This window comes from Peromyscus maniculatus, chromosome 1 (assembly GCF_049852395.1).
Source record: "Peromyscus maniculatus bairdii isolate BWxNUB_F1_BW_parent chromosome 1, HU_Pman_BW_mat_3.1, whole genome shotgun sequence".
Lineage (NCBI taxonomy): Eukaryota > Metazoa > Chordata > Mammalia > Rodentia > Cricetidae > Peromyscus > Peromyscus maniculatus.
The window spans coordinates 126,731,741-126,758,173 of record NC_134852.1 but is presented as its reverse complement, the minus strand read 5'-3'; the positions used below and the strand labels follow the sequence as shown (position 1 = coordinate 126,758,173).

At 42.6% G+C, this 26,433-nt stretch overlaps 1 protein-coding gene and 1 long non-coding RNA gene across 7 annotated transcripts in view; one reads left to right on the top strand and one right to left on the bottom strand.

The window, feature by feature from the left end:
• The window catches only part of LOC107399466 (natural cytotoxicity triggering receptor 3 ligand 1-like), a 31,189-nt gene that overhangs the window by 1,641 nt on the left and 3,115 nt on the right, over positions 1 to 26,433 (bottom strand). The window contains exons 2-7 of one of the 5 annotated variants that reach the window (XR_013048900.1): positions 22,116 to 22,154; positions 21,365 to 21,539; positions 19,909 to 20,256; positions 16,203 to 16,529; positions 6,010 to 6,085; positions 1,868 to 2,026 (exon numbers count right to left, since the gene is read on the bottom strand). Coding sequence is in view for 4 of the 5 variants with exons in the window: in XM_042282342.2 (XP_042138276.2) it covers positions 5,020 to 5,029; positions 6,010 to 6,085; positions 16,203 to 16,529; positions 19,909 to 20,256; positions 21,365 to 21,488 (885 nt within the window). In the remaining variant the exon portion in view is untranslated. Of the gene's footprint in view, positions 1 to 1,867; positions 2,027 to 4,651; positions 5,030 to 6,009; positions 6,086 to 16,202; positions 16,530 to 19,908; positions 20,257 to 21,364; positions 21,543 to 22,115; positions 22,155 to 26,433 lie in introns of those variants that run through there. The other 4 variants (XM_042282342.2, XM_076563643.1, XM_076563638.1 and 1 more) reach the window with 4 other exon arrangements.
• The window catches only part of LOC143271782 (uncharacterized), a 38,583-nt gene continuing 35,365 nt past the window's right edge, over positions 23,216 to 26,433 (top strand). The window contains exon 1 of one of the 2 annotated variants that reach the window (XR_013048909.1): positions 23,216 to 23,692. This is a non-coding gene — a long non-coding RNA (uncharacterized LOC143271782). The remainder of the gene's footprint in view (positions 23,693 to 26,433) is intronic. The other variant, XR_013048912.1, reaches the window with a different exon arrangement.

Below are 26,433 nucleotides of genomic sequence, written 5' to 3'. Positions count from 1 at the left end.
TCTCTCACAATTAGTGAAACAGAATAAGCAAATGCATGTGTCTCCTTAAGTCTGGAAAATAGTTCACACTATGGGTTTTCAATACTCCCCAAGCTTCTAGAAGAGGTTTGAATAACTGGAGAAATTTCAGTAACTGTAGGTATGGGCAAATTGGAAAGCCTATTCCAGATACTTAAACAATTCACCCTTATACTTCTGCTGCTGTAGAACTACTTCTGGTACCCAAATCTGTATTACTTGGGGTTCCCAAGAGGAAAAGAACTTATAGAATTTTATTTATATAAATAAAATTATATATATGTATATGTATATATATATATATATATATGATTTATTAGAATGGCTTGCAAGCTGTGGTTCAGCTCATCCAACAATAGCTGTCTACCAACAGAAGGTCCAAGAATCCAGTAGTTGTTGAGTCCACAAGACTGGACATCTCAGCTGGTCTTCAGTACACACCGGAATCTCAAAGTAGGCTCTAATGCCAGTGAAGGAATGGACTTGTCTGTGAGAGCGAGAGCAAACAGGCAAACAAAGAGCAAGCTTCCTTCTTCCATGTTCTTTACATAGGATGCCAGCAGAAGGTTTGGCCCACATTAAAAGTAGATCTACCCACCTCAAAAGATCTGGATTAGAAGTTGGTCTTCCCATTTCAAATGATTTAATTCATAATAATAATAAACCCCTCACAGGTGTGCCCAGCTGCTTGGGTTTTAGCTAATCTCAGGTGTAGTAAAGGTGACAACCAAGGATAAGCATCACACAAGTACTTTGTTGGGAGTGGATCCAAATGGAGAGGAAGAAGGGAGGAACTAGGGGCATCGGAGGGAGGGGAAAGTGTAATCAGGATACATTGTATGAGAAAAGAATCTTTCAATAAAAAGGAAAATTATTAAACATAATTTATAAATGGAAAAAAGAAAATACTTGCATCTACATTTATCAGGGAGATTGGACAAAAATTGTCTTTTCTGACCTCCACATCCATGAGTATGCCAACACACAACAAGTAAATAAAAGCACTTTTTTTATATTTTCCTTTGTTTTTATGTCTTTATCTGGTTTGGGTATGATACTAATGCTGGTTCTGTAAGAGAGTTTGGTAGTGTTCTTTTCTTTCCTACTTATGGCTAGCTTCAGAATTGGTGTTAGCACTTCACTGAAGATCTGGTAGAATTCACCAATGAATCCATCAGGGCCTGAACAGTGCTTTGTTTGCAGATATTATTATAACTATTATCATAACTATATATTGGCTATTATTATTTGGAGATATTATTACTATTGTCAACATTATTATTACATCACCCTCACTGTTCCTAAATAGATCTGTTTAGATTATTTATCTCATCTGGGTTTGACACTGGTAGATCATATACACCAATAAACTCATCCATTACTTTAAAAGTTCCAGTTTGGTGGAACGTATGTTTTTAAAGAATATACTTGTGAGTCTCTAGCTTCTGAACCACTACTCTTTTCATCTCTACTTTTATTAGCATGAGGCTTTGCTTTCTGTTGGTCAGTCTGGGTAAGGGTTTGTTGACCATATTTACAAAGGACAATTTCTTTGTTCCTTTGATTCTTCACAATGTTTTTTTTTCCATTTCCATTTGATTAATCATTGCCCTGATCTTAATTATTTCTGACTACCAATTTGGGGTTTGGCTTGATCTTGTTTTTTCCAAGGCCCTAAAATGTATCATTGAGTTATTTATGTTAGAGTGCTCTGATCGCACAATGTAGGTATTTAGAGCTGGAAATGACCCCCTCAGACTGCTTTCACTATAAGTGTTAGCATACTGTGCTTTTATGATTACATATTTCACTTAGAAAATATTCCTAAAATTTGATTTTTTAAACTTACAGTTTAAGTTTTCTTAGCAAACAGCAAATCAAAAGGTTGAGTCCCCTTTTCCTTCTGTTAGTTTGTCTTGTCTAACTTCAATGTGGTAGTTTTTGTTTCATCTTATTACATTCCATGTTGTTGTATTTCATTATTATCTCTTAGAAGCCTGTTCTTTTTCTAATGAGAAGCAGAAAGTGAATTCAGATTGGAGTATAGCAGGAATCTTTAAAGGTCTTATTAATAAAAACAAACCCAAAGCCAGTTATTGGGGTGAGTGCTGGAAGATCAGAGAAACAGAACAGGCCACAGCTACTTTACCTTGCCAATCCCTCAGCTGATCCTGTTTCCTCAAACTAGAAGCCTCTGTGTCCTCATCCAGAATGAATCTCAGCTGAACTACTGCTCAAAAGCCTAAAAGCTTAACCTGCTCTAGTTCCTGGTTTTCACGCCTTATATATCTTTCTGCTTTCTGCCATCACTTCCTGGGATTAAAGGCTCACTTCCTGGGATTAAAGGCTCACTTCCTGGGATTAAAGGCATGAGTCATCATGCCTGGCTGTTTCCAGTGTGGCTTTAAATTCACTGCCTTAGGAATGCTAGGATTAGAGGTATGTGTGCCACCGTTTTCTGGTATCGATGTCTATCTAGTGGCTGTTCTGTTCTCTGACCCCAGATAAGTTTATTAGGGTGCACAATATTTTGGGGAACACAATATCACCACATTGGAGGGGACAGGGAAGGATCTTGGAGGAGTAGAGGGAGGGAAAACCATAATCATGACATATTTTGTGAGAAAAGGGTCTATTTTCAATAGAAGGGGGGAGTCAAGGGCTGAAGACAGAGCAAAGACAGAAGAAATGACTGTGCAAAGATCTAGGCTGAGCCGCAAGCTTGGTGCCTGTGGTGGTTTGAAAGAAAATGGCCCCCAAAGGGAGTGGCCCTATTAAGAGGTGTGGCCTTGTTGGAGGAAGTGTGTCACTGTGGGGGCAGGCTTTGAGGTCTCTTTTGCTCAAGCTTCCCTCAGTGTGACAGGCAGTTGACTTTCTGTTGCCTGCAAGATGTAGTAAGCACTCTCAGCTCCAGCGTCACATCTGCCTGCATGCCGCCATACTCCCCTTCATGAGCATATGGATTGAATCTCTGAACCATAAGTGAGCCACCCTCAATTAAATGTTTTCTATCAGGGTTTTTTGGAGGTTCACCCCTTCAAACCTCTTTCACAGTCCAAAGAAGGTGCTGCAACCAGTGAGGAAAATCTATAGGATCTGAGGGCAAAGGGATGAATCAGCTCACACATGACTTCTTCTTAGCATGTCTCCTTATTCTTCTCCCATGCTGCAAAGTGTCCAGTTCATATACACACACAAAACAAAGGCAATTCTCTGGTAATCACAAAGTTACAGACCTAGAATTTCTCTCAGGGTTATAAAGCATATAGGAGACGTCCCGAGTTGACACTGTCAGTCTTTTTATGGTTAGAGCTGGGGATCAACTGAGGAAGGACCAGGAATCAAGCGAGCTTGGCCATCCCTTTGTCTCTGAAGGTCCCAAATGTGATCTATTTGAAAGAATCCTTTCCTAACCACATGTCCTGCCAAATGGGAAATAACAGCAGGGAGCTGGCTTCTAATGTTTATCTCAGGGAACAGAGTGGAGATTAGGCTGTGGGAACCAAGATTATTGACTAGGTGACTAAATTCTCTCACTGGAGGTCCATTGACTCGGGGAGGGGGGGGGGAGTCATTCAATGTACCAACAGATGGGAGAAATTGAACCCAGTAAAAGATCAATACACTGCCGAACTATGGGAATAAATCCCAAAGTTGTAATAGATGGGGAAAAGCTTATGGCTTCACACAAGAAATCTACAGCAGGAAACAGCCAATTCATTCAAAAGGCAATAACTCCAATACTTGCTGCAATCTTGGTTTAATCCTCCATCAGAATCCTTGATTCTGGTGGGTTGACTGCTGTGGGATATCTTTCTGTATGCTGTGAATATGTGTTGCTCTGATTGGTTGATAAATAAAGCTTCATTGGCCTATGGCAAGGCAGCTTAGAGAAAATCCAAGCAGATATACAGAGAGAAGAAAGGAGAGGAGTCTAGAGAGATGCCAGCACCACCAGGAGAAGCAAGATATGAAAGTACTGGTAAGCCACAGGCATGTGGCAACTTATAGATAAATAGAAATGGGTTAAGTTTTGTTTGTTTGTTTATTTGTTTGTTTGTTTGTTTTGGTTTTTCAAGACAGGATTTCTCTGTGTAGTTTTGGTGCCTGTCCTGGATCAAGCTCTGTAGACCAGGCTGGCCTTGAACTCAAAGAGATCCACCTGGCCCTGCCTCCCAAGTGCTGGGATTAAAGGCATGTACCACTGCCACCCAGCAAAATGAATTAAGTTATAAGAGCTAGCTAGCAAGAAGCCTGCCATAGGCCATGCAATTGGTAATTAATATAAGCTTCTGAGTAATTATTTTATAAGTGGCTGTGGGACTGTGGGCTGGGCAGGACCTGAGAAAACTTCTGAATACAGTTGACCTTGTAAATGACAGCTGAATTCTCACTGCATAATTCTGCTGCCTGCAGAAGTTTTCTTTATAAGAGTTGCCATGATCATAGTGTCTCTTCACAGTAATAAAAACCTAAGATAGCACCTTCTTCAGTTAAGTATTCCTGCGAGATGATGATGGGTACCTGTGGTGATATTGTGTTCCCCAAAATATTTGCACCCTAATAAACTTATCTGGGGTCAGAGAACAGAACAGCCACTATATATAGAGGCAAAAAATGGTGGAACACACACCTTTAATCCTAGAATTCCAGAGGCAGAGATCTGCCTGAATCTCTGGGAGTTCAAAGCCACACTGGAAACAGCCAGACATGGTGACACATGCCTTGAATCCCAGGAAGTGATGGCAGAAAGCAGAAAGGTATATAAGGCGTGAAAACCAGGAACTAGAGTCTGGTTAAGCTTTTCGGCTTTTAGCAGCAGTTCAGCTGAGATCCATTTGGATGAGAACTCAGAGACTTCCAGTCTGAGGAAACAGGATCAACTGAGGAACTGGCGAGGTGAGGAAGCTGTGGCATGTTCTGCTTCTTTGATCTTCCAGCGTTCACTCCAATACCTGGCTCTGGGTTTGATTTAATTAATAAGGCCTTTTAAGATTCGTGTTACAGGTACCTGGATCAGAGCCAAAGAAAGACAAGAAAAAGAAAAATTGTCAATGTCACAAGAAACATTTATGCACAACTTTATGCACAGGTTTCCCATTGGCTCAGCAACACTAGGAAAATAAGCCCCGGGAGAGAGGGAGAGAGGGAGAGAGAGAGAGAGAGAGAGAGAGAGAGAGAGAGAGAGAGAGAGATGCACCTGCATGAGATTATCTGTACCATGTGTGCATGAGCCTGTGAAGGTGAGAAAATGGTTTCAGGATGTCATGAGCTACCAGGTAAGTGCTGGGAAATAAATTCCAGGATCTCCACAAGAGCACCAAGTGCTTTTAATTGCTAAGCCATCTCTGCAGACCAAGCAGTCCTTGTTTTCTTGACTGACTACACCAGTTCTCCTAATGCAGTACAATGAGAGGCATTAGCCTTGCACAGATTTTGCCTTGGCAGGCTCATAAATAACTAAGAACCTTTTAACTACCTAGAACATTCTAATCACTACATTTACACTGCTCTCTGGAGTTTCTAAAGCAGTTGCACTGGCCTCTTTGTTTGGGTGATCGTGCAAGACATTAGTTTAGAAACATCTAGCAGGGAGTTAGAAATCCTTGGTCAACACTGAAAACTTGTGGTCAGTTAGCCCAATGAGGTGTTAACAAAATATGAGCAATTAGGAGACTGACTCTCTCCACTGAGAATTTTGTGACAGAACACTACAGTCTACACGTAGTTCAGCCCTGGTCTCAACTAATAACATGAGGAGCAATTCACAGTGAAAATCAGTTAGTAAAAGTGGTATCCTGTGGTCAGACAGAGGGAGGCTCCACATCCTTCTCCCCAGAGACCAGATGAGAAAACTCTTTCCTAAAACAACCTAGAAAAACAACACAGAACACCCCAGCACCCATCCCCAGAACTCCCTGACACTTTCTGGTGACTAAAATCATGAACATGTGGAGCCAAGTTCAAGACACAGGTCTTGTAGGTTCTTACCATCTCCAAAGAACATAAGCTGCGGGAAGCAGTAGAAGAGAGAAGGCCAAAAAGGCAAAGTGCACATCCTTGGCTCCTGGAGAGAGAGGTAGAGAAAGATGTGCTGTAGAATATTATTTTAAGGTGCGTTACTTTTGTTTATGTTGCATTTGTTTAACTCTGTCAAGCTGTGATAATTTGCCTGCCTAAAATACCTAGTGGTCTAATATAGCTGAATGGCCAATAGTGAGGCAGGAGAGAGAAATAGGCAGGGCTGGAAGGCAGAGAGAATAAGAGAAAAGGGAAGAGAAAAAAGAGCAGAAGAAGACAGAGCAAGAGAACAAGAATGCTAGGGACCAGCCACACAGCCACACAGCCAGCCACGGAGTAAGAGTGAAAGTCAGATTACAGAACTAAGAAAAGGAAAAAGCCCAAAGGCAAAAGGTAGATGGGATAATTTAAAGTTAAGAAAAGCTGGCTAGAAACAAGCCAAGCTAAGGCCAGGTATTTACAATTAAGAATAAGCCTCCATGTGTGATTCATTTGGGAGCTGGGTGGCAGGCCCCCCAAAAGAGTAAAAAAACAAATAACAACAAAGATATTATGATGGTTAATACTGTCCATTTGACACAACTTAGAATCACCTAGGAGGCAATTTTCTGTACACATCTGCAAAGATTCTCTACATTAGGTTAACTGAAGTAGGAGGACCCACTTTTACTGTAGATGACAGTGTTCCAAGGGTTGGGGTCCTTGACTGAGCACTCAGTGTCCCTTGTGTCCTGACTGCACACAAGCTGATGACCACCTGCCTCAAGCACCTGCTGCCATCATTGATCTGCCTTGGTAGACTGTATCTTTAAATAAGTCAAAAATAAACTTTCCTCATTGAGTTCCCTTTTTAGGAGTATTTCAAGACAGCAACAGGAATAGTAATTAATGCAAACACTAAGAAAAAACCTACTGGCAAGGGTCAAAGATACCATAGGACTTATGCTAAAATCTGTATAGCAAATGCCATTTCTTATCAGAGATCTACTACCCAGCCTCTGATAGGTATTAGCATTCTTATCACAGACATCCTTGAACACCAGAGTATTGAGCTGAAGTACAGTATGATGATGTGCATGGTGGTACACACCTGCCAGCCTAGCCCAGAAGGGATAGAGCTAAGGGATTTGTGAGTTCAGACCAGTTGGGTTACAAACTGACACATTGTGAAAGAAAGAAAGAGAGAGAGAGAGAGAGAGAGAGAGAGAGAGAGAGAGAGAGAGAGAGAGAGAGAAAGAGGGGGAAGGAAGGGAGGGAGGGAGGGAGGGAGGGAGGGAGGGAGGAAGGAAGGAAGGAAGGAAGGAAGGAAGGAAGGAAGGAAGGAAGGAAGGAAGGAAGGAAGGAAGGAAAGAAGGAAAGAAGGAAAGAAGGAAAGAAGGAAAGAAGGAAAGAAGGAAAGAAGGAAAGAAGGATCCCCTCCCCCCTCAACCCCAGGCTTCAGATTCCAGCCTAAAATATCAGAAGAAGTATGGCTTTACTGAAGGCCAGGCCGAATTTAGGGACCCAAAGTATCCCATTCCCTGGGCTCCATACTCCAGCCCACAGCCCCAACAGCTTTACCAGGCTGGTCCTAAGGACCCCACGTAAGACACTACCCACTGCCCCCTAACACTCCTTAAAGCCCACCCAACACACCAAGACTGCACCCCTTCCCCTGGGTTTCATACTCCAGACTACAAACTTGGAAGAAAACTTCGGCTTTACCTGAGGTCAGGCAAGATCTCAGGCCCCAAGGCCCCCAAAACCTCCTCAGAGACACCTTACTGGACCTGAAAACTCACTAGTCACTAGATCCCTGGCTACTTAGGACAGAAGACCAGAGAGGAAACAGAAACCAAGGAACAAAACACACATGCAACAAAGACAAACACAGGCATCGACACCTACACCTGTAACCATCCCAAACCCAGATGCCTAAATGCCAGTGTAAGAACACAATCAATAACAGAAAAGGCAATATGGCACCACCAGAACCCAGCTATCCTACAACAGCAAGACCTGAACAATCCAACACAACTGAAGCACAAGAAAACAACCTTAGAAATAACTTTATGGAGATGATAGATGTCCTTAAAGAGGAAAATGAAAAAAATATCTTAAAGAAATTGAGGAAAAGACTGTCTTAGTTAGGGTTTCTATTGCTGTGAAGAGACACCATGACCACAGCAACTCTTATAAAGAAAAACATTTAATTGGAAAACATTAAACTGAGGTGGCTGTTTACAGTTTCAGAGGTTCAGTCCATTATCATCATGGTGGGGAGCATGGTGGCATGCAGGTCTACATGGTGCTGTCTACATCTTGATCAGAAGGCAACTGGAAATTGTTGTGCAAAAGAGGCCTCAAAGCCTGCCCCCACAATGACACACTTCCTCCAACAAGGCCATACCTACTTCAACAAGGCCACACATCCTAATAGTGCCACTTTCTTTGGGGGCCATTTTCTTTAGAACCACCACAAAGACAAAAAAATCAAGGAAATCAATAAACCCCTTAAAGAATGCCAAGAAAGCCAAGAAAAAATAACTAAACAGGTGAAGGAAGTGGTTCAAGACCTGAAAATGGAAATAGAAGCAATAAAGAAAACTCAAACTGAGGGAATTTTTAAAATGGAAAAACTGAGTAAGTGAACAGGAGCTACATATTCAAGCATCACCAATAGAATACAAGAAATGGAAAAAAAAGAATCTCAAGCATTGAAGATACAATAGAGGAAATAGATTAATTGGTCAAAGAAAATATTAAATCTAAAGAAATTCCTAGCACAAAACATCCAGGAAATCTGGGACACTATGAAAAAAACAATCCTAAGATAGGAATAGAAGATATGAGAATCACAGATCAAAAACCTAAAGAATATATTCAACAAAATCATAGAAGAAATTTTTCCCAATCCAAAGAAGGACATGCCTATAAAGTTACAAGAAGCTTAGAGAACACCAAATAGACTGGACCAGAAAAAAATAAGTTCCCATGCCACATTATAATCAAAACACTAAACGTACAGAATGAAGAAAGAATATTAAAAGCTGCAAAGGAAAAAGACAAAGTAACATATAAAGGCAGACCTATCAGAATTATATCCAACTTCTCAATGGAGACTCTAAAAGCCAGAAGGACCCAGACAGATGTCTTGCAAACTCTAAGAGATCATAGGTGCAAGCCCAGACTACTAAACCTAGCAAATTTTTCAATCAGCACAGATGAAGAAAATAAGATATTTCATGAAAAAAATCAAATTTTATCAGTATCTATCCACTAATCCAGTCCTACAGAAGGTACTAAAAGGAAAACTTCAACCCAAGGAGGGTAACTATACCCACGGAAACAGGCAATAAATAATCTCACACTAGCAAAATCCAAAGAAGGGAAATGCACACACACACACACACACACACACACACACACACACACACACACACACAAACTAACTAACAGCAACAAAATAACAGGAATTAACAATTATTGGTTAATAATAATCTCTCAATATCAATGGACTCAATTCCCCAATAAGAAAACACAAGCTAACAGAATGTATACGAAAGTATGATCTATCTTTCTGGTTTATACAAGAAACACACCTCACACCACAGATAGACATTTCCTCAGAGTAAAGCCTTAGAAAAAGATTTTCCAAGAAAATGGGACCTAAGAAACAAGCTGGTGTAGCTATTCTAATATCTAAAAAAAATTGACTTGCAACCAAAATTAATGGAAAAGCATGGAGAAGAATGTTTCATATTCACCAAGAAGGCATCTCAATTCCTAACATCTATGCCCCAAACACAGGGCACCCACATTTGTTTAAAAAAAAATCATTAAAGCTTAAATCATACATCAAACCTCACTCACTAATTGTTTTTTTGTTTTTTTGTTTTTTTTTTTTTCGTTTTTCGAGACAGGGTTTCTCTATGTAGCTTTGCACCTTTCCTGGAACTCACTTGGTAGCCCAGGCTGGCCTCGAACTCACAGAGATCCACCTGCCTCTGCCTCCCAAGTGCTGGGATTAAAGGCGTGCGCCACCACCGCCCGGCTCACTCACTAATTGTGGGAGACTTTAATATCACACTCTCACCAATGAACAGGTCATCTAGACAAAAATTAAACAGAGAAATAATGGATCTTACAGATGTTATGACTCAAATGAACCTAACAGATATCTACAGAACATTTTATTCAAACACAAAAGAATATACTTTCTTCTCAGCACTTCATGGAACATTCTCTGAAACTGACCATATACTCGGTCACAAAAGTCTCAACATATTCAAGAAAATTAAAATAATTCTTTGTACCTCATCAGACCACCATGGATTAAAGCTATAACCCACAAGGAAATAGAAACAGTCACTAAGAGTCTTGTAATTAAAGAAAGCCCAGGGTCAGATGGTTTCAGTGCAGAATTCTACTAGACTTTCAAAGAAGAGCTAATACCAATACTCCTCTAACTATTCCACAAAACAGAAGAAACATTGCCAAATTCATTTTATAAGGCTACAGTTATCCTGATACCCAAACCACACAAAGATTCAACAAAGAAAGAATGACATACCAATTTCCCTCATGAAGATGAATATAAAAATACTCAATAAAATACTCAAAAACCACATCCAAGAACACATCAAAAAGATCATCTGCCATGATCAAGGCTTCATCCCAGAGATGCAGGGATAGTTCAACACACAAAAAATTGCCAATGTAATCTACCATATAAACAAACTGAAAGAAAAAAAAAACACATGATCATCTCATTAGATGCTGAAAAAGTCTTTGACAAAATCCAACACCCCTTCATGATAAAAGTCTTGGAGAGATCAGGGATACAAGGAACATACCTAATTATAATAAAGGTAATATGCAGTAAGCCCATGGCCAACATCAAATTAAATGGAGAGAACTTAAAGCAATTCCCTTAAAATCAGGAACAAGACAAAGCTGTCCACTCTCTCCATATCTATTCAATCTAGTACTTGAAGTTCTAGCTAGAACAATAAGATGGCAAAATGAAATCAAGGGGATACGAGAAGGAAGGAAGTCAGAAAAGGGGAAAGGAAGGAGTCAAAGAATTGCTATTTGCAGATGATATGGTAGTATTCATAAGCAACCCCAAAAATTCTACCAGGGAACTCCTACAGCTAATAAACACCTTCAGCAAAGTGGCTGGATAAAAAATAAACTCAAAAAAATCAGTAGATCTCCTATACCCAAATGATAAATGGGCCAAGGAAGAAATTGGGATAACAACACCCTTCACAATAGCCACAAATAATATAAAATATCTTGGAATAACTCTAACCAAGAAAGTGAAAGACCTGTATGGCAAGAACTTCAAGTCTTTGAAGAAATAAGTTGAAGAAGATATCAGAAAATGGAAAGATCTCCCAGGCTCATGGATTGGTAGGATTAACATAGTAAAAATGGCCATCTTAGCAAAAGCAATCTACAGATTCAATGCAATTCGCATCAAAATCCCAACACAATTCTTTACAGAACTTGAAAGAACAATACTCACCTTCTTATGGAAAAACAAAAAACCTAGGATAGCTAAAACAATCCTGTACAATAAAGGAACTTCTGGAGGTTGTTTTAAGAATTTAGCAGAATCACTGTATAGGATAGATATTAGAATGTACAGCTGTTTTTTTAGAAGTACTTTGACCTTGAAGAATCCTTGTGGAAAACAATAATTGTTCTGCTGAAGGGGCTTCATTCAGCCATTCCATGACTTTGGTCACAAGACACCCCAGGTACACCTGAGGCTCTTGTATTATTGTGTATTGCATATGATACATAATAAAGGACTAGAGTTATGGAGGGATGTGATGCTCTGCTTCAATAAGATGTGTAAATTAAGATTAGGGACCTTGGTATGGGGAAATACTTTGTGCAACAATCAATAAACATGCCTTTGTATGGCTTTTCGGTGTTCAGTCCATCAGAAGACGCTGGACCTTCCTGTTGCCACATAGGCCTTAAAATTTCATCTTGGAAGTGTCTTCTTTCTTCAACTGACCCATGCTACATGGTAAACCCTTGTATTGCAGAACAATAGTAATAAAAACCCAAATGGTATTGACATAAAAACAGACAGATTGATTAATGGAACTGAATTGAAGACCTAGATGTTAATCCACATATCTATGGACACATGATTTTAATAAAAAAGCCAGAAATATACAATGAAAAAAGAAAGCATCTTCAACAAATGGTGCTGGTGGTTGTCAGCATGTAGAAGAATGCAAGTAGATACTTATATATCACTCCACACAAAACTCAAGTCCAAATGGATAAAGACCTCAACATGAAGCCAGATACACTGCCTCTGATAGAAGAAAAGGTGGGGAATAGTCTTGAACACATTGACACAGGCAACAACTTCCTGCAGGCACTAAGATCAACAATTAATAAAGGGACCTCATGAAACTGAAAAGCTTCTTTAAGGCAAAGGACATCATCAAAAGGACAAAATGACAGGCTACATAATGGGAAAAGGTCCTCACCAACCCCACATCTGATAAAGGGCTAATTTCCAAAACATACAAAGAAGTCAAGAAATTGGACATCAACAAACCAAATAATCCAATTTTAAAAAGGGGGTACAGATCTAAACAGAGAATTCTCAACAGAAAAATCTCAAGTAGCCAAGAAGCACTTAAAGAAATGTTTAACATCCTTAGCCATCAGGGAAATGCAAATCAAAGGGACTCTGACATTCCATTTTACACCTGTCAGAATGGCTAAGATCAAAAACATGAGTGACAGCTCATGCTGGCAAGAATGTGGAGCAAAGGGAGCACTCCTCCACTGCTGGTGGAAGTACAAGCTTATACAGCCACTTTGGAAATCAGAAAACTAGGAATTGACCTACATCAAGACCCTGCTATACCACTCCTGGGCATATACCCAAAGGACACTCTACTATACTGTAAAGACACTTGTTCAACTATGTTCATAGCAGCTTTATTTATAATAGCCAGAAACTGGAAACAACCTAGACGTCCATCAACATAAGGGATAAAGAAAATGTGGTACATTTATACAATGGAGTATTATGCAGCTGTCAAAAACAATGACAGCATGAAATTTGCAGACAAATGGATGAAACTAGAAAAGATCATCCTAAGTGATGTAACCCAGACCCAGAAAGACAAACATGGTATGTACTCACTATATATGGTGGATATTGTGGTGGATATTAGCCATAAATTAAAGGATAACCATGTTACAATTCACAGACCCAAAAAAGCTAAGTAACAAGTAAGGGCTCAAGGGGGCACACATGAATCTTACTACAAAGGGGAAATAGAATAGACATCACAGTGGACAGAGGAGAGGGGTCTGGATGGGGAGTTGGCACGGGAACAGGAAGAATCAGGTGGGGGAAGGATGGAGGGAGAGAGTACTGGGAAAGAAACTGGAAACAGGAGCATCTCTGGGATGAGCTAGAAACCTAGTACAATGGAAACTCCCAGGAGTCTGTGAGGGTGACCCTAGCTAATACTCCTAGTCATGGGAAATACGGAGCCTGAATCAGCCATCTCCTGTAACCAGACAAGACTCCCAGTGGAGGGATTGGGACCCCAACCCAGCCATATAACATTTGACCTACAATTTTCCCTGCCTATAAGATATGTTGAGGTAAAGGTGGAACAGAAAGTATGGGAATGGCCAACCAATAACTGGTCCAGCTTATGACCATACCACAAGAGGAAGCCAACCCCTGGCACAGCCTGGAGGGCCAGGACCTGGGATAGACCAAACATGACTGGCAAAAAAAAAAAAAAGGAAAAAAATCAACTAAATGATTCCTAATGATATTCTGCTATACGCATAGATTGTTGCCCAGCCCAATTGTCATCAGAGAGGCTTCACCCAGAAGAGATCAAAACGGATGCAAAAACCCACAGCCAGACTTTAGGTGGACCTCAGGGAATCCTGTGGAAGAAGGGGATGAAGGATTGTGAAAACCAGAGGAGCCAAGGACACCACAAGAAAACCATAGAACCAACTAACCTGGGCTCCTAGGGGCTCACAGAGACTGACCTGTCAACCAGAGAGTGTGGTGATATTGTGTTCCCCAAAATATTGTGCAACCTAATAAACTTATCTGGGGTCAGAGAACAGAACAGCCACTAGATAGACATAGAGGCCAGAAAATGGTGGCACACACGCCTTTAATCCTATCACTTGGGAGGCAAAGATCCATCTGGATTTCTGTGAGTTCAAAGCCACACTGGAAACAGCCAGGCATGGTGACTCATGCCTTGAATCCCAAGAAGTGAGCCTTTAATCTCAGGAAATGATGGCAGAAAGCAGAAAGGTATATAAGGCATGAGGACCAGGAACTAGTGCTGGTTAAGTTTTTAGGCTTTTGAGCAGCAGTTCAGCTGAGAGCCATTCAGATGAGGACACAGAGGCTTCCAGTCTGAGGAAACAGGATCAGCTGAGGAACTGGTGAGGTGAGGTGGCTGTGGCTTGTTCTGTTTCTCTGATCTTCCAGCATTCACCCCAATACCTGGCTCCAGGTTTGTTTTTATTAAGACCATTTCAGATTCATGCTACAAGGGAGCTTACATGGGACTGACCTAGACCTAACGCATATATGTGACAGCTATATAGCTTGGTCTTCTTGTGGGACTCCTAACAGTGGAAGCAGGGGCTGGCTCTGACTGTTACCTGCTTTGGGGATCCTTTATTCCTGCTAGATTGCCTGGTATAGCCTTAATAGGAGAGGAGGTACCTAGCCCTGCTGAAACTTGATATACCATGGCTAGCTAATCTACATGGAAAGCTTTCCCTTTTCTGAAGAGAAAGGAGGAGTGGATGGGGGGGAGGAGGTTGGGGGAGGAACTGGGAGGAGAGGAGGGAAGGGGGGAAACTGTGATCAGGCTTGGAAAAAATAATTAATTAAAGATGGAGGGTGGCATGTAGCTCCAATGGTAGAGTGCTTGTCTGAAATGCACAAAACCCTGGGTTTTGCTTTATGCAGCCTCAGCACTGCATGAAGCCAGGTGTGGTGACACAGGCCTATAATTGCAGCCTTGTGGAAGTGAAAGTTGGAGGATCGACAGTTCAAGTTCATCCTAGACAACATAGCAAATTCAAGGCCTGTTGGGATGGCTCAGTAGGTTAAGGTGATTGAGTTGGGTCCCTGCTATCCACATAAGGAAAGAAGTGGCTCTACAGATTTGTCCTCTGGCATCCACACCGGCACCATGGTGAATGTCTACACATATATACATATACAAACACAGCATAAATAAATGTAAAAGAAAGAAAGAAGTGGAGAAAGGAAGAAAAGAGAGGAAGATATATATGAGAGAGAAAATATGGTCTAAGAAATATCAAAGATAATATGTCACACACAACTTCATGAGTTCTAGACTATATCATATAACATGTGCACCCAGATAAAAATGCATATTAGACACACAGACCATCTTTGTTTTACACCCACACATGCTTCCAGTCCTTACTCTAAGAACAATCCCATCTCCATGTAGAAGCATCCACAGCTCACCTGGCACAGATACATCACTTCACATCCCCCTGGGACCCTATTCAGCCTTTACCTTCTTCATTCAGTTCATGAAGATGTGTCTGATTATCAGGATCAATTGCAGAGAAGTATATGAGCTCAAAAACCTCCCCTTCCCAGGAAAACCATATCTACAGTAGGTTAGCCTAAGAGTTTGGTGCATCTGTAGGAAGCCTTAGCTTCTACATCATCAGGACAAGTTTCTGTGGCCTCCTCATCTTGACACACAGCCCACAGGAAAGAACTACTGACTGGCTTTAAACATCCAACAATCGCTGATGGAAACCTACAGCCTGACTAGAAAGGGTGCTGGCAGGACTGGTCCCTGGACTGTTATCCCCAGAAGATGATGCTGGCCCTAGTCTCCAAAGAGCTGGCAAGCTTCCCACTCCCTGCCATGGGAACAATCCAGATTCTAATGCAGTCCTGAGCCCTGATAATGCAACTTCCCCTCTATTTCTGGGCTGCTGGCCCAGGTACAGGATATAAACCTGAACTGCTGACCCCAGGGTCTGAGCTGAGCTAGACTCCAACTTCCTCTCCTTCCCTAGCAAAGATCCTAGACTTCTCAGAATCCCAAGTGTTCAGTCACGTGTCATCGAGTAGAGAGAGCATGGGAACTTACCTTTCTCAGACAGAGTGACATTGTGCCTTCGGGGGACAAGCAAGGATCTGTGCAACACCACACACTGGTAGGTAGTCCCATGGTCTTCCAGAGATGGCTTCAGAGTCAAGCAACTGGTAACATTGAACGTGCCATCATCATTCTTCACCGTGGGATGAGTGATATTGCCCTCAGTAATTTCTTGGAACTGGGAATCCTTCAGGGTGTACTTCCCCCACTTTATGCTAACGGCTTCTGGGTAGAATCCATATAGCTCACATATAATATGTTTCTCTTCATCATTTCTCACTGAAGCTGGTTTCACAAATAATCTAATGGTTGGGTTAGCTGCCAGAGAAAAGAATCACACAGTTCGACCCGCATCAACCATCCCTGTCTCTCCTCACACCACACTTGACTAGTTTCTACCTCAGCTACGCAGGCTGGCAAGAGAAACTAGATCATGTTCACTCACCCAAGATGGACACTCAGCTTGGTCAGATGCAGGCTTTCCAGCTACTAAGGAGGTCACAGAAGAAGAGATATGAGTACAAAAACAATAGTGGTATATAGCCAGTTCAAGGTCAGACTGGGCAATTTAGGAAGGAAGGGAGGAAGGGAGGGAGGGAAGGAGGGAGGGAGGGAAGGAGGGAGGGGAGGGGAGGGGAGGGGAGGGAGGGGAGGGGAGGGGAGGGGAGGGGAGGGGAGGGGAGGGAAGGGAAGGGAAGGGAAGAAGAAGACTGGGGATAGAGCTGGGCGGTGGTGGCGCACACCTTTAATCCCAGCACTCGGGAGGCAGAGCCAGGCGGATCTCTGTGAGTTCGAGGCTAGCCTGGGCTACCAAATGAGTTCCAGGAAAAAGGCACAAAGCTACACAGAGAAACCCTGTCTCGAAAAAAAAAACCAAAAGAAGAAGAAGAAGAAGAAGAAGAAGACAACACAACGGCTGGGGATGTAGCTGAAAGGCAGAAAATTTGCTTTAGCATGTTCAAAGCCTCCATTTGATCCCCAACAGCAAAGAAAAGAAACAAGTAGAACTGTAATCATCCCCAGCAATGGGCTGGAGACCTGCCAATTTACCACACCAGACTAGGGGCTACCTGAAGGTAGACAGGGAAGCTCTTGCCAAGCATGGTGAACCCCTGGCAAGCCTCCAGGGTGGGATAGTGAACATGTTGGGACTGTACTTAGTTAAATATTCTGGGTATGTTGGTAACAGTGCCAGCAGGGTGGTGATATGCCATGACCCCCATTCACACAACAACTTTGTCAGAGTTTATGAAGCTATTGTCAGACTACTTTGATGTTAAAATATTTATAATATGTGGGCTGACTCAATTCAGCAATTCTTTTCATAACTCAATGTTGTTTCTGTTTCATTAGCATTAAAAAATTTTTAAATTAGTAGGGCATTCGCTTAGGGTCCTCATATCCCTCTTCTGTTTAACAAGCATCTCTTTATAAGGTCTAATTGCTGTGGGATGGTCTGTATGTCAAATTACTCTGATTGGTCAATATATAAAACACTGATTGGCCAGTGGCTAGGCAGGAAGTATAGGTGGGACTAACAGAGAGGAGAAAAGAAAGAACAGGAAAGCGGAAGGAGTCACTGCCAGCTGCCGCCAAGACAAGCAGCATGTGAAGACGCCGGTAAGCCACAAGCCACATGGCAAGTTATAGATTTATGGAAATGGATTAATTTAAGCTATAAGAACAGTTAGCAGGAAGCCTGCCACGGCCATACAGTTTGTAAGCAATATAAGTCTCTGTGTTTATTTGGTTGGGTCTGAGCTGCTGAGGGACTGGCGGGTGACAAAGATTTGTCCTGACTGTGGGCCAGGCAGGACCAGAAAAACTCTAGCTACATCTAATCTATCTATACAAGCATTTTGTAACTTACATTTTACCAAAGCTAATTTTTTTTCAGCCTCAGCTGTTAAGTGTTTTGGACTGTTTAAATCTGAGTCACCTTGTAGAATTTGAAACAAATTAGTTAATTCTTGAGTAGGCAATCCAATTGTAGGCTGCAACCAGTTAATATCACCCAATAATTTTTGAAAATCATTAAGAGCATGGAGCCAATCCCTTTTAATCTGTACCTTTTGTAGCTGTTTATAATTGGTCATGTCTGATTGCTCTAATCCCTGTTTGGATGAGACCATTTGCATAAACTGAAAGCCACTACTACCTCCTCTGATGATGAGACACAGTTAACTTAAAGATACCCAGCAAAAGTTTGGTGTCATGTCCTCTGTCACAATGAGCTGAAAGTCCTCCCTCCAATCAAAAGATTGGACTGGCCCAATATCAAGTTCCTGTAATAGTTCTGCTTCCCCCATACAGATTAAATGATACCCAATGACTCTGGAAGCAAAAGGGGGAGTTGCAGTCCATCTTGCCCAGTTTAGAGAGACGGGCATCTTGGTGAGCTGCCAGTCACACCTCTCCTGTCTGTGAGAAAGAAATCTGGGACCTCTGATTATAGACCTGTGTAAGATCTGAGGAAAGGGAATAAGAGGCTCGAGACTATTGACTTCATGGTCCCAAACCCATAAACTCTCATGAGACTAAATCCTCCAGAGAAACAGTTGTACACTGTCTTAGGCCAGAAAAAGATGCATTTTTTCAGCCTTTCATTGGCAGAGGTAAGTCAACTCATATTTGCTTTTGAATGAGCAGACTTAGAGGCATACTACAGTTGGCAAGGCAACTTACCTAGATCAGGTTACCCCAAAAATTTAAAAACTTTCCAACCATTTGATGTGGCACTGAGTGTTGACCTCTTGCCTTTCTGTCAGAGGTTTCCAGGGACTATACTCTTATAATATGTAGATTACCCCCTTCTAGACTCTGAAACTGAAATAGATTGGTTCTTCTTCTGACTGGATTAACGGTGGGGCCCTGCATCTTAAATTGTATGGCCAATTATGTAAAACAAAGGATTGGTTAAGTCAAATTAATGGTCCTTATGACCAACTTTACCTCTTTAGAGCAAGATGAGCCCACTATTTGACTCATTCACTAAGATCAATGAGGAATGTGAAAGGGCAAAGATTCCTCCATCTTATCTCAGCTTTGGTTTAACCTGAAACTGATTCCCACCTCCTTTTTCTACTCCCCACTGTGAAAAATCCTCTGGGAAAGTACCCAACCCTATTCTAGAAACTTGGGGTAGAAATGTCCCAGCTAACTGCATGTTCTTGGCTTCTGTTAAACTGCTTGCTTGCTTCCCCCTGCAACTGCCAACGAGGGTGTAGTTTTTCTGTGTTCTTTGCTTTTAAAAGCTCCCTGTAAAATGTATTTGACACTGTTCTGTGAGAACTGTTTCTCTCCAGATACACGCTGGCGGGCTTATTACAGACTCTCAATTTGGACTTCAGTCATGCTGAGTGGTCTTTTGGTCTCTACAACAGTTGTCAAACTGTTTTAGCTTTCTTTAATTTGGGCAATAGTGGGGGTTGAAGCCAATCCTGGCTAACACTTTACAACCAAGCTACAGACAGCTCCACACAAAAGGTGTAGCCCCAGGTTACCTCAAATTCAAGATCCTCCTGACTCATCCTCTTCAACATTTGCCTGTTGACATAGGTTGCCATGAGCAGAAATGAAAACCACGTCCCCCTGACTCTTTCACTCATATTCTAACTCTCCCCTGCTTGGCCATCCACATGTCCACCACTAACCCCAGCAACATCAGAACTATGGGGCACTTCCATTGAGTACTTACCCACAACTTCTAGAATGGTCTTTCCCTCTGCCTTTTCAGGGGTGACCACTAGCATGCATCGGTATTCTCCTGCTTCCCCCAGCTGGACCTTAGGTAGATGGAGTGAGGCATCTCCTGACTCCAGCCCCGACAGTGATACCATGGCTCCAGGTCGGAATGACTCTAGATGATTTCCATAAAACTCAAACACCTTGACCTCAGAGTCATCCAACTCATTCTTCCCAAACCAGATGATTCCCACAGTCTTGATGTCAAGTCGTGGGGAACCAGGAATTTTGCAGGCTATGGTGACATTGTCATGTAGGAATACCATCTGTGTCGTCCCTGCCATCTCCACTTGCAGCCCACCTATGGCAATAAAAGAACCCAGTTACAGGAGGCTCTTGGCACCCCATCACTGGGATGGAATGAATAGCCCTTGAGGGGAAGGGGTGGCCTCGAAATAGCTCTTACTTTCAGCCTCTTGTTAATCCAAATAGATCCCTTATCCCTGTCCTTTCTTTTTGGACTATTTTGGCTGTTAGGGATCCATGCACATTTTAGAATCAACTAATTAATTTTTCATTGAAAAATTACATTTACTGGGTGTATACATGTGTGTACCACAGCAGCTATGTAGAAATCAGAGGACATTTATGGAAGTAAGTTCTCTCCTTAAACCATGTGGGCTCCAAGGAGCAAAGACAGGTCATCAGGGTTGGTGGCAAGCACCTTAAACTGACAAACCATCTAACCAGCTCCAGCTTATCAACTTCTACAAAAAAGTCTGCTAAGGTTCCGATAGGAATTGTGATCTGTAGAATCTGTAGATCAAATTGGGTGTACTGTCATTTTAAGAATGTTGTATTTTTCTATCCATTGACATGTTTGGCGATATGCTATGTACAGAAGAACTCTTTATCCTCCCAAAATTTATATGTTGAGGCTGAATTTCCAGCATTTAGAAGTAAGGACTTGGGGAGATGATTAGAGCATGAGGCTGAAGCCCTCTAAATGGGATTAGAGCCATTGACTAGAGCCACTGTGTGAACCCAGAGCTAGACCTCTCTGTGTCATCATGACAGAACAGGAAGTTATCCTAGAGCTGAACCTGCCATTCCCTTATCTTAGGTTCGCAAGCTGCAGAACTAAGACCTATAGAATGCTACCAAGAAATGAAAACTGCCCCTCCCTGCCTCTGCAAAAAAACTTCGGTAAAGATGCCTTGATGAGACAAAGCTGGAGTTTTTCTCCAACTTTGCCCTTAGTTCCCACATCATGGATGGAGGAGTAAGGCCCCGCAAGGCATGCAATCAAGGCAAACTGCACACTATAGGTCTTAAATGCACATCTTCAGAATCAGTCAGCGAATCTACACTTTGCAGAGCTCTCATCATCCTGGCAGGCCACAACCACAGAAAGTGGGGCCCCAGGAGACCACCAGGGATGGTTCCTTCCCATTCCATCCATATCCTACCTGCCATGAGCACGTGCCGCAGAAGCACCAACAGCAAACTTGCCATGAAGTCAGCCTGCCACCCTGACGCCCACGGTGAGCCCATGGTGCTGAGCTGGACTGGCATGGAGGTCTCCTCCTCCATCAGCTGAGTTACCAGGCAGGAGTTCAAGGTGCAAGTACCTTAGTGAAGCTCCTACTGGCAACAGAAAAAAAACAAAACAAAAAACAAAAAAATAAAACTTTCACTCCTCCCTTCTCTGAATTATGGCCGAGTTTCTTCCCTGTGAGCTCGCTGCCTCCCCACCTCCTTATGTGGCCTATCCCACCCCTTGCCAATCAGACAGTAACTAAGAACAATCAATGGGCCCTCTTGTAAACAGGGACCTACTCTTCTAGCTTGGGAATGCTAACTGCTTCAGGCTAAATTGATCAGAACTGACAAGAAGGTGAATTGCTACCCAGGCAATAGATGACAATGAATCTCAGTCTTGGGACATGGGAGCTAGGCATCCCTAGTCTCTAATCTCTGTGGTAACTTGGAGCTGCAGACAAGCATGCCTGGAAACCAGTGCTTCTGCCCTACCAGGAAGGCCCAGTCCTTAGGAATTCTTCACACAGACTCTCTTACCAATATAAGTCCACTCAGCACTCCTGCTCTAAATTATGTGTGTGGTTTGCAAACTGTATTCTTTCAACATTGCCTAGTTCGTCTTTTTCTTCCAAAAAGTTATAAGGAGCTATGGATAAAGCTTAATGGTAGAGTGCTTACCTCACATGGGCAATGACCTAGGTTTCCTTCCCGACAGTGCTGAAAAATAAAGAGCAAGATGGTCTGAGGAGATGGAGCAGAAGGTAAAGCATGAGGACCAGAGTTCAGATCCCCAGCATCCTCATACAAGCCAGGCATGAGTAGAGGCCCACCCATCATCCCAGCAGGCTAGAGGTGGAGACAGAGGATCTCTGGAGCAAGCTGTCTTGCTCGATTAGCTCTGAGATCAGCAGGTGACTCTGCCTCTGCAAATAATGTGGGGACTGATTGAGGAATGTAGTAACCTCTGCTTCCACACATGCGCCAGTGTACAGATATGTACTCACCCAAATGTATATCACAGAAACAAGCACATGCAAAAAACAGAAAAGAAAATTACAACAAATATGCATTTTCCTGATTTTAATATTTTAAATGAACGTATGCCAACACTTATTCAATCAATATCTTCCAACAGGTACTACGCTGGGATATAGGAGGCATGTAGGTCCTTGTACTCGCAGATAAGCATGAAGGAAACCAGGAGTGTTAAACACACAAAGTTGTCTATTGTTAACTGTTTTTTATTATCTACAGTGGCTGCCCGTTAAGCAACCGCTTCAGCCTCAAGGGCTGCAACCTGAGGGGACTCTGTTCCTTCAGGCACTGACTCTTTCAAGGCTACCATGGGAAACTTTATCTAAATCTAAAGAACTCATGATTCAAAGGTTTAAGTGGAATTCTGTGCGCTCAGAGAGGCTGAACAAGTAGTTAATCTTCTCCCTTTTCTGGTATCTTCAAAAAAATCCCATGTCCTTTTCTCAGCCTCCACTTAAAACCCTTGCTATACCTGGTTTCTTCTACCACTTGCTGTCAACTACTTGCTGACTCAGCTTCTTGCTTGCAGGTTAATTTTATTTACTCAAACACATTTTTGAATTGTTAACAAAAGCAGTAGGAAAAAATGCAACACACTTTAAAATAATTTTCCCCAACAGTTGTTTCTTCAAAGGAAGGATGTATAACTAGTTTTCTGCTCAGAAGGCTAGGAACAGATGTGTTTTATAGCCTGGTGACCTCTGTGGTCTCTGTTTGGCCAGGCCATACTGGCTGTCCCAGACCCTTATCTTGGGCTTGTTTACTTGAGGCTGTTTCCTCAAAGGCAAAGTGGAGAATAACAGAGGAAGGTACCTCACATTGACCTCTAGCCATACCCAAATACACAAATGTGCAGTCTTACATACCTGGCACAGAGGCCAGCTGAGGATGTCTGTATAAGCCAGAAAGGAAGTGTCCGAATCAACTATCATATGTGTGCTCGAAATTTGCAGGTGTGGTATCCTGTGTTCTCTTTGCCAGTATTGTCTGACTTAACTCTCTGACCCCAACTATTTTTTCCTCTTGCAAATACTATATAAGATGTTGTACAAACTTGTTTGGCGTAAGTCACCAGTTCATACAAGACCTACTGGTCCCAGCCATTGCTTTTGTCGTCTTTATTTTTCATCCCCAGACAACTCGCCTTTCAGGACCCTTATTCCTGTTGGTTCAGGATGAGCAGAACACAGGGGGAATCATCATGAGTGAGTATGGCCATGGTGAGTACATAAGAATCAGATGAGGGGATGGTCCAAAATTAAGTACGTAGAGTAAAGGGAAAGAGAGGGAGGGGAACACCTGGGATAGCTGGAATCTGGGGAGCGCTTTTTTCTTTTTCCTTTTCCTTTCCATGCGCTGTTCACTTCTGCATCCTTGTTCTTGGGATGTACTGCTGAAGCACTGAGAGAAAGCCTTTCATTTCTAAAAATCTGCCTTTGGGTCCTTGAACAAGGTTCCGTACACCTAAAGACATAGATTCCCCCCCTCCCCATTAAAGCCTTCTGCCCTTCATTTGCTGAAGCTCGATGGGCCTGAACCCTCTGAAACATTATTTTGAACAAAATGTTTGTTTTATTTTTATTTTGATACAGTTTTCATACAGTACATACTAACAATGAGAACTACCACTTTGAGATTGGCAGATTTCAAGGAAAAACAAAAAACAAAACAAAACAAAACAAACAAAAAAACAAAGAGCACTTACAGCTGCTGCCACTAAAGAGCTCTTCTGCTGTTTTAAGATGGTCCATAGTGGTCACACTGTTAGGATATGTGGCTTTGTTGGAGGAAGTATGTTTCTGTCTGTCTGTCTGTCTGTCTGTCTGTCTGTCTGTCTCTCTCTCTCTCTCTCTCTCTCTCTCAGGACCCCTGTACTGTGGGGTGCTCCCTTCTGGACACAGATCACACCCAAACACCAATTTTCAGCACAAAGAGATCTTTTATAGCGCAAGGTGGAAAGAGACTGGCTGAATCTGAATAAGGCAGAAACAGCAGGGATGGGGGGGGGTGGAAGTGAGAGGGTGGGGATGGAAGGAAGAGAGTGGAGAGTGAGGGGTGTCGGGGTGAGGGCGTGGCTCTAGAGCTGGACTAGGATGCATTGCTTAGTTCTGATTGGACATGTTGGTCAGTATAGAGAAATAAGGAATTTTGATAGCTGGACCTTGGTAGTTAGCCCCAGGAGTGAGGAAGTCTAGCGGCTTAGCAAGGAACAAAGGCATGGGGAGGGAGCAAGACCCTGCTGGCGCCATTTCTGAGCCTGTCAGAGCCTTTCACTCTCTCTATTCTACCTCCTGTGGATCATGACATATCTCAGCTACTGCTCTAGCACCATGTGTTCCTGATGTAGAGAGATGGAAGGCAGTAAGAGAGGCTTGGTCTGACCTTGTGTACCTGCTGTAGAGAGACAGAGAGAGAGGCTTGGACTTTAGGCAGAACTTGAACCATGCTGATTCATGGCAGTATGCAGATGGCCACCCAGCATGCCCTCAGTGACCCAGCACCAGTGGCCACATCATCACCAGCTGCCACTTGGGACACATTGCTGCGACACATTTCCACTGTCGCCATGAATTGAATATTCTCCCTATACCCATGCTCTATGCCCCTTTAGAAAGTCTCTAACGCCTTTAATCCCAGCACTTGGGAGGCAGAGGCAGGTGGATCTTTGTGAGTTTGAGGCTAGCCTGGTCTTCAGAGTAAGAACCAGTAAAGGCTCAAAGCTACACAGAGAAACCCTGTCTCGGAAAAAAAAAAAAAAAAAAAAAAAAATAGAAAGTCTCTAAATGGGCCACTCTCTGTGTCTCTTTCTCTGTGTCTCTCTGTTTCTCTCTGTTAGTTATTATTCGGCACTGTGAGGTCATATAGGTGGAGGTTCTTTGGAGTCAGAGATTCCCCAGGTTCAGGTTGCATAGCTAGGAGCATGTGGGCAGGAGAGAAGGAATCCAAAAGGAGGGTTTAGAGTTTAGGTCAAAAAGCTTGGGGATAAGGTAACTGCAAGAATGATAAGCGGTGCTGGTTACCAGCACTGGTTACCAAGCAGAAAGGTCACGGTCACACTACCCCAGTATCAGTATCAGAGCTTTATTAGGAGAATGAAGGGGGGGGGCAATAACAAGAGAACCAGGCCTGGGGAAGGAGCACATGCAGAGAGAAAGATGGTGGGAGGAAGAGAGATCATAATAGAGAGAGAAGATGGAGTCTGAGTCACAGCTCTTTAAGGCTCAGGTGGGCTTACAGAGCTACGTCACGCATGTGCAGATTGCGTGACCACACGGCACATAGGTAATCACCAGTGCACACTGATGACACAAGACACAAGACCCTTTGCTTAGCTCCTGAACTGCGCATGTGCTGGAGTGAGGGCAGAATCCTAACATTAACTCTTTTCATTTGCCCATTTGCTGGTAGAAGGTAGATAATTCCCATAAAATATCGGGATCCAAGGAGCCAACATAAAAATAGGTAGCCATTTTTATTGTTATCTAAGGGATATTCAAGGCATTTCTCAGAGGAGGAGTGGGACTAATGGGAGGAAGCCTTATTTCCCATGACCATGGCAGAGAGAAAAAAATTAAAAATTAAAAATTAAAAAAAAAAAATGATCAAAGACTGTAATCTCAGACGTCCCCAAGATCAAGTGAGGACTGACAATTGGTGCAAGTCAACCAATGCTTTGTCAAGCTGAAGGGTGAGGGCCAAGGTGTGCATAGCCAGAGGACCCCCCAGAGGGTCCAACAGCTTTCAATGCTTCATCAAGAGAGAATGAGTGGGTGTATGCAGCCCAAGAACCCTCCTGGGGGTCCGACACGGATAACAATATCTCAGACTACAGTCATGGGAAGTGGCTAGACACTGAAGCCTGTTTACGCTGGCTGGGAAGGGAAACGTCACCAATTGAAGCAGCCGGTGTTGTGCGAAGTGGTCTGGCGGTCGGGCAAATAAAAAAGTGGGCAGTTGTAGA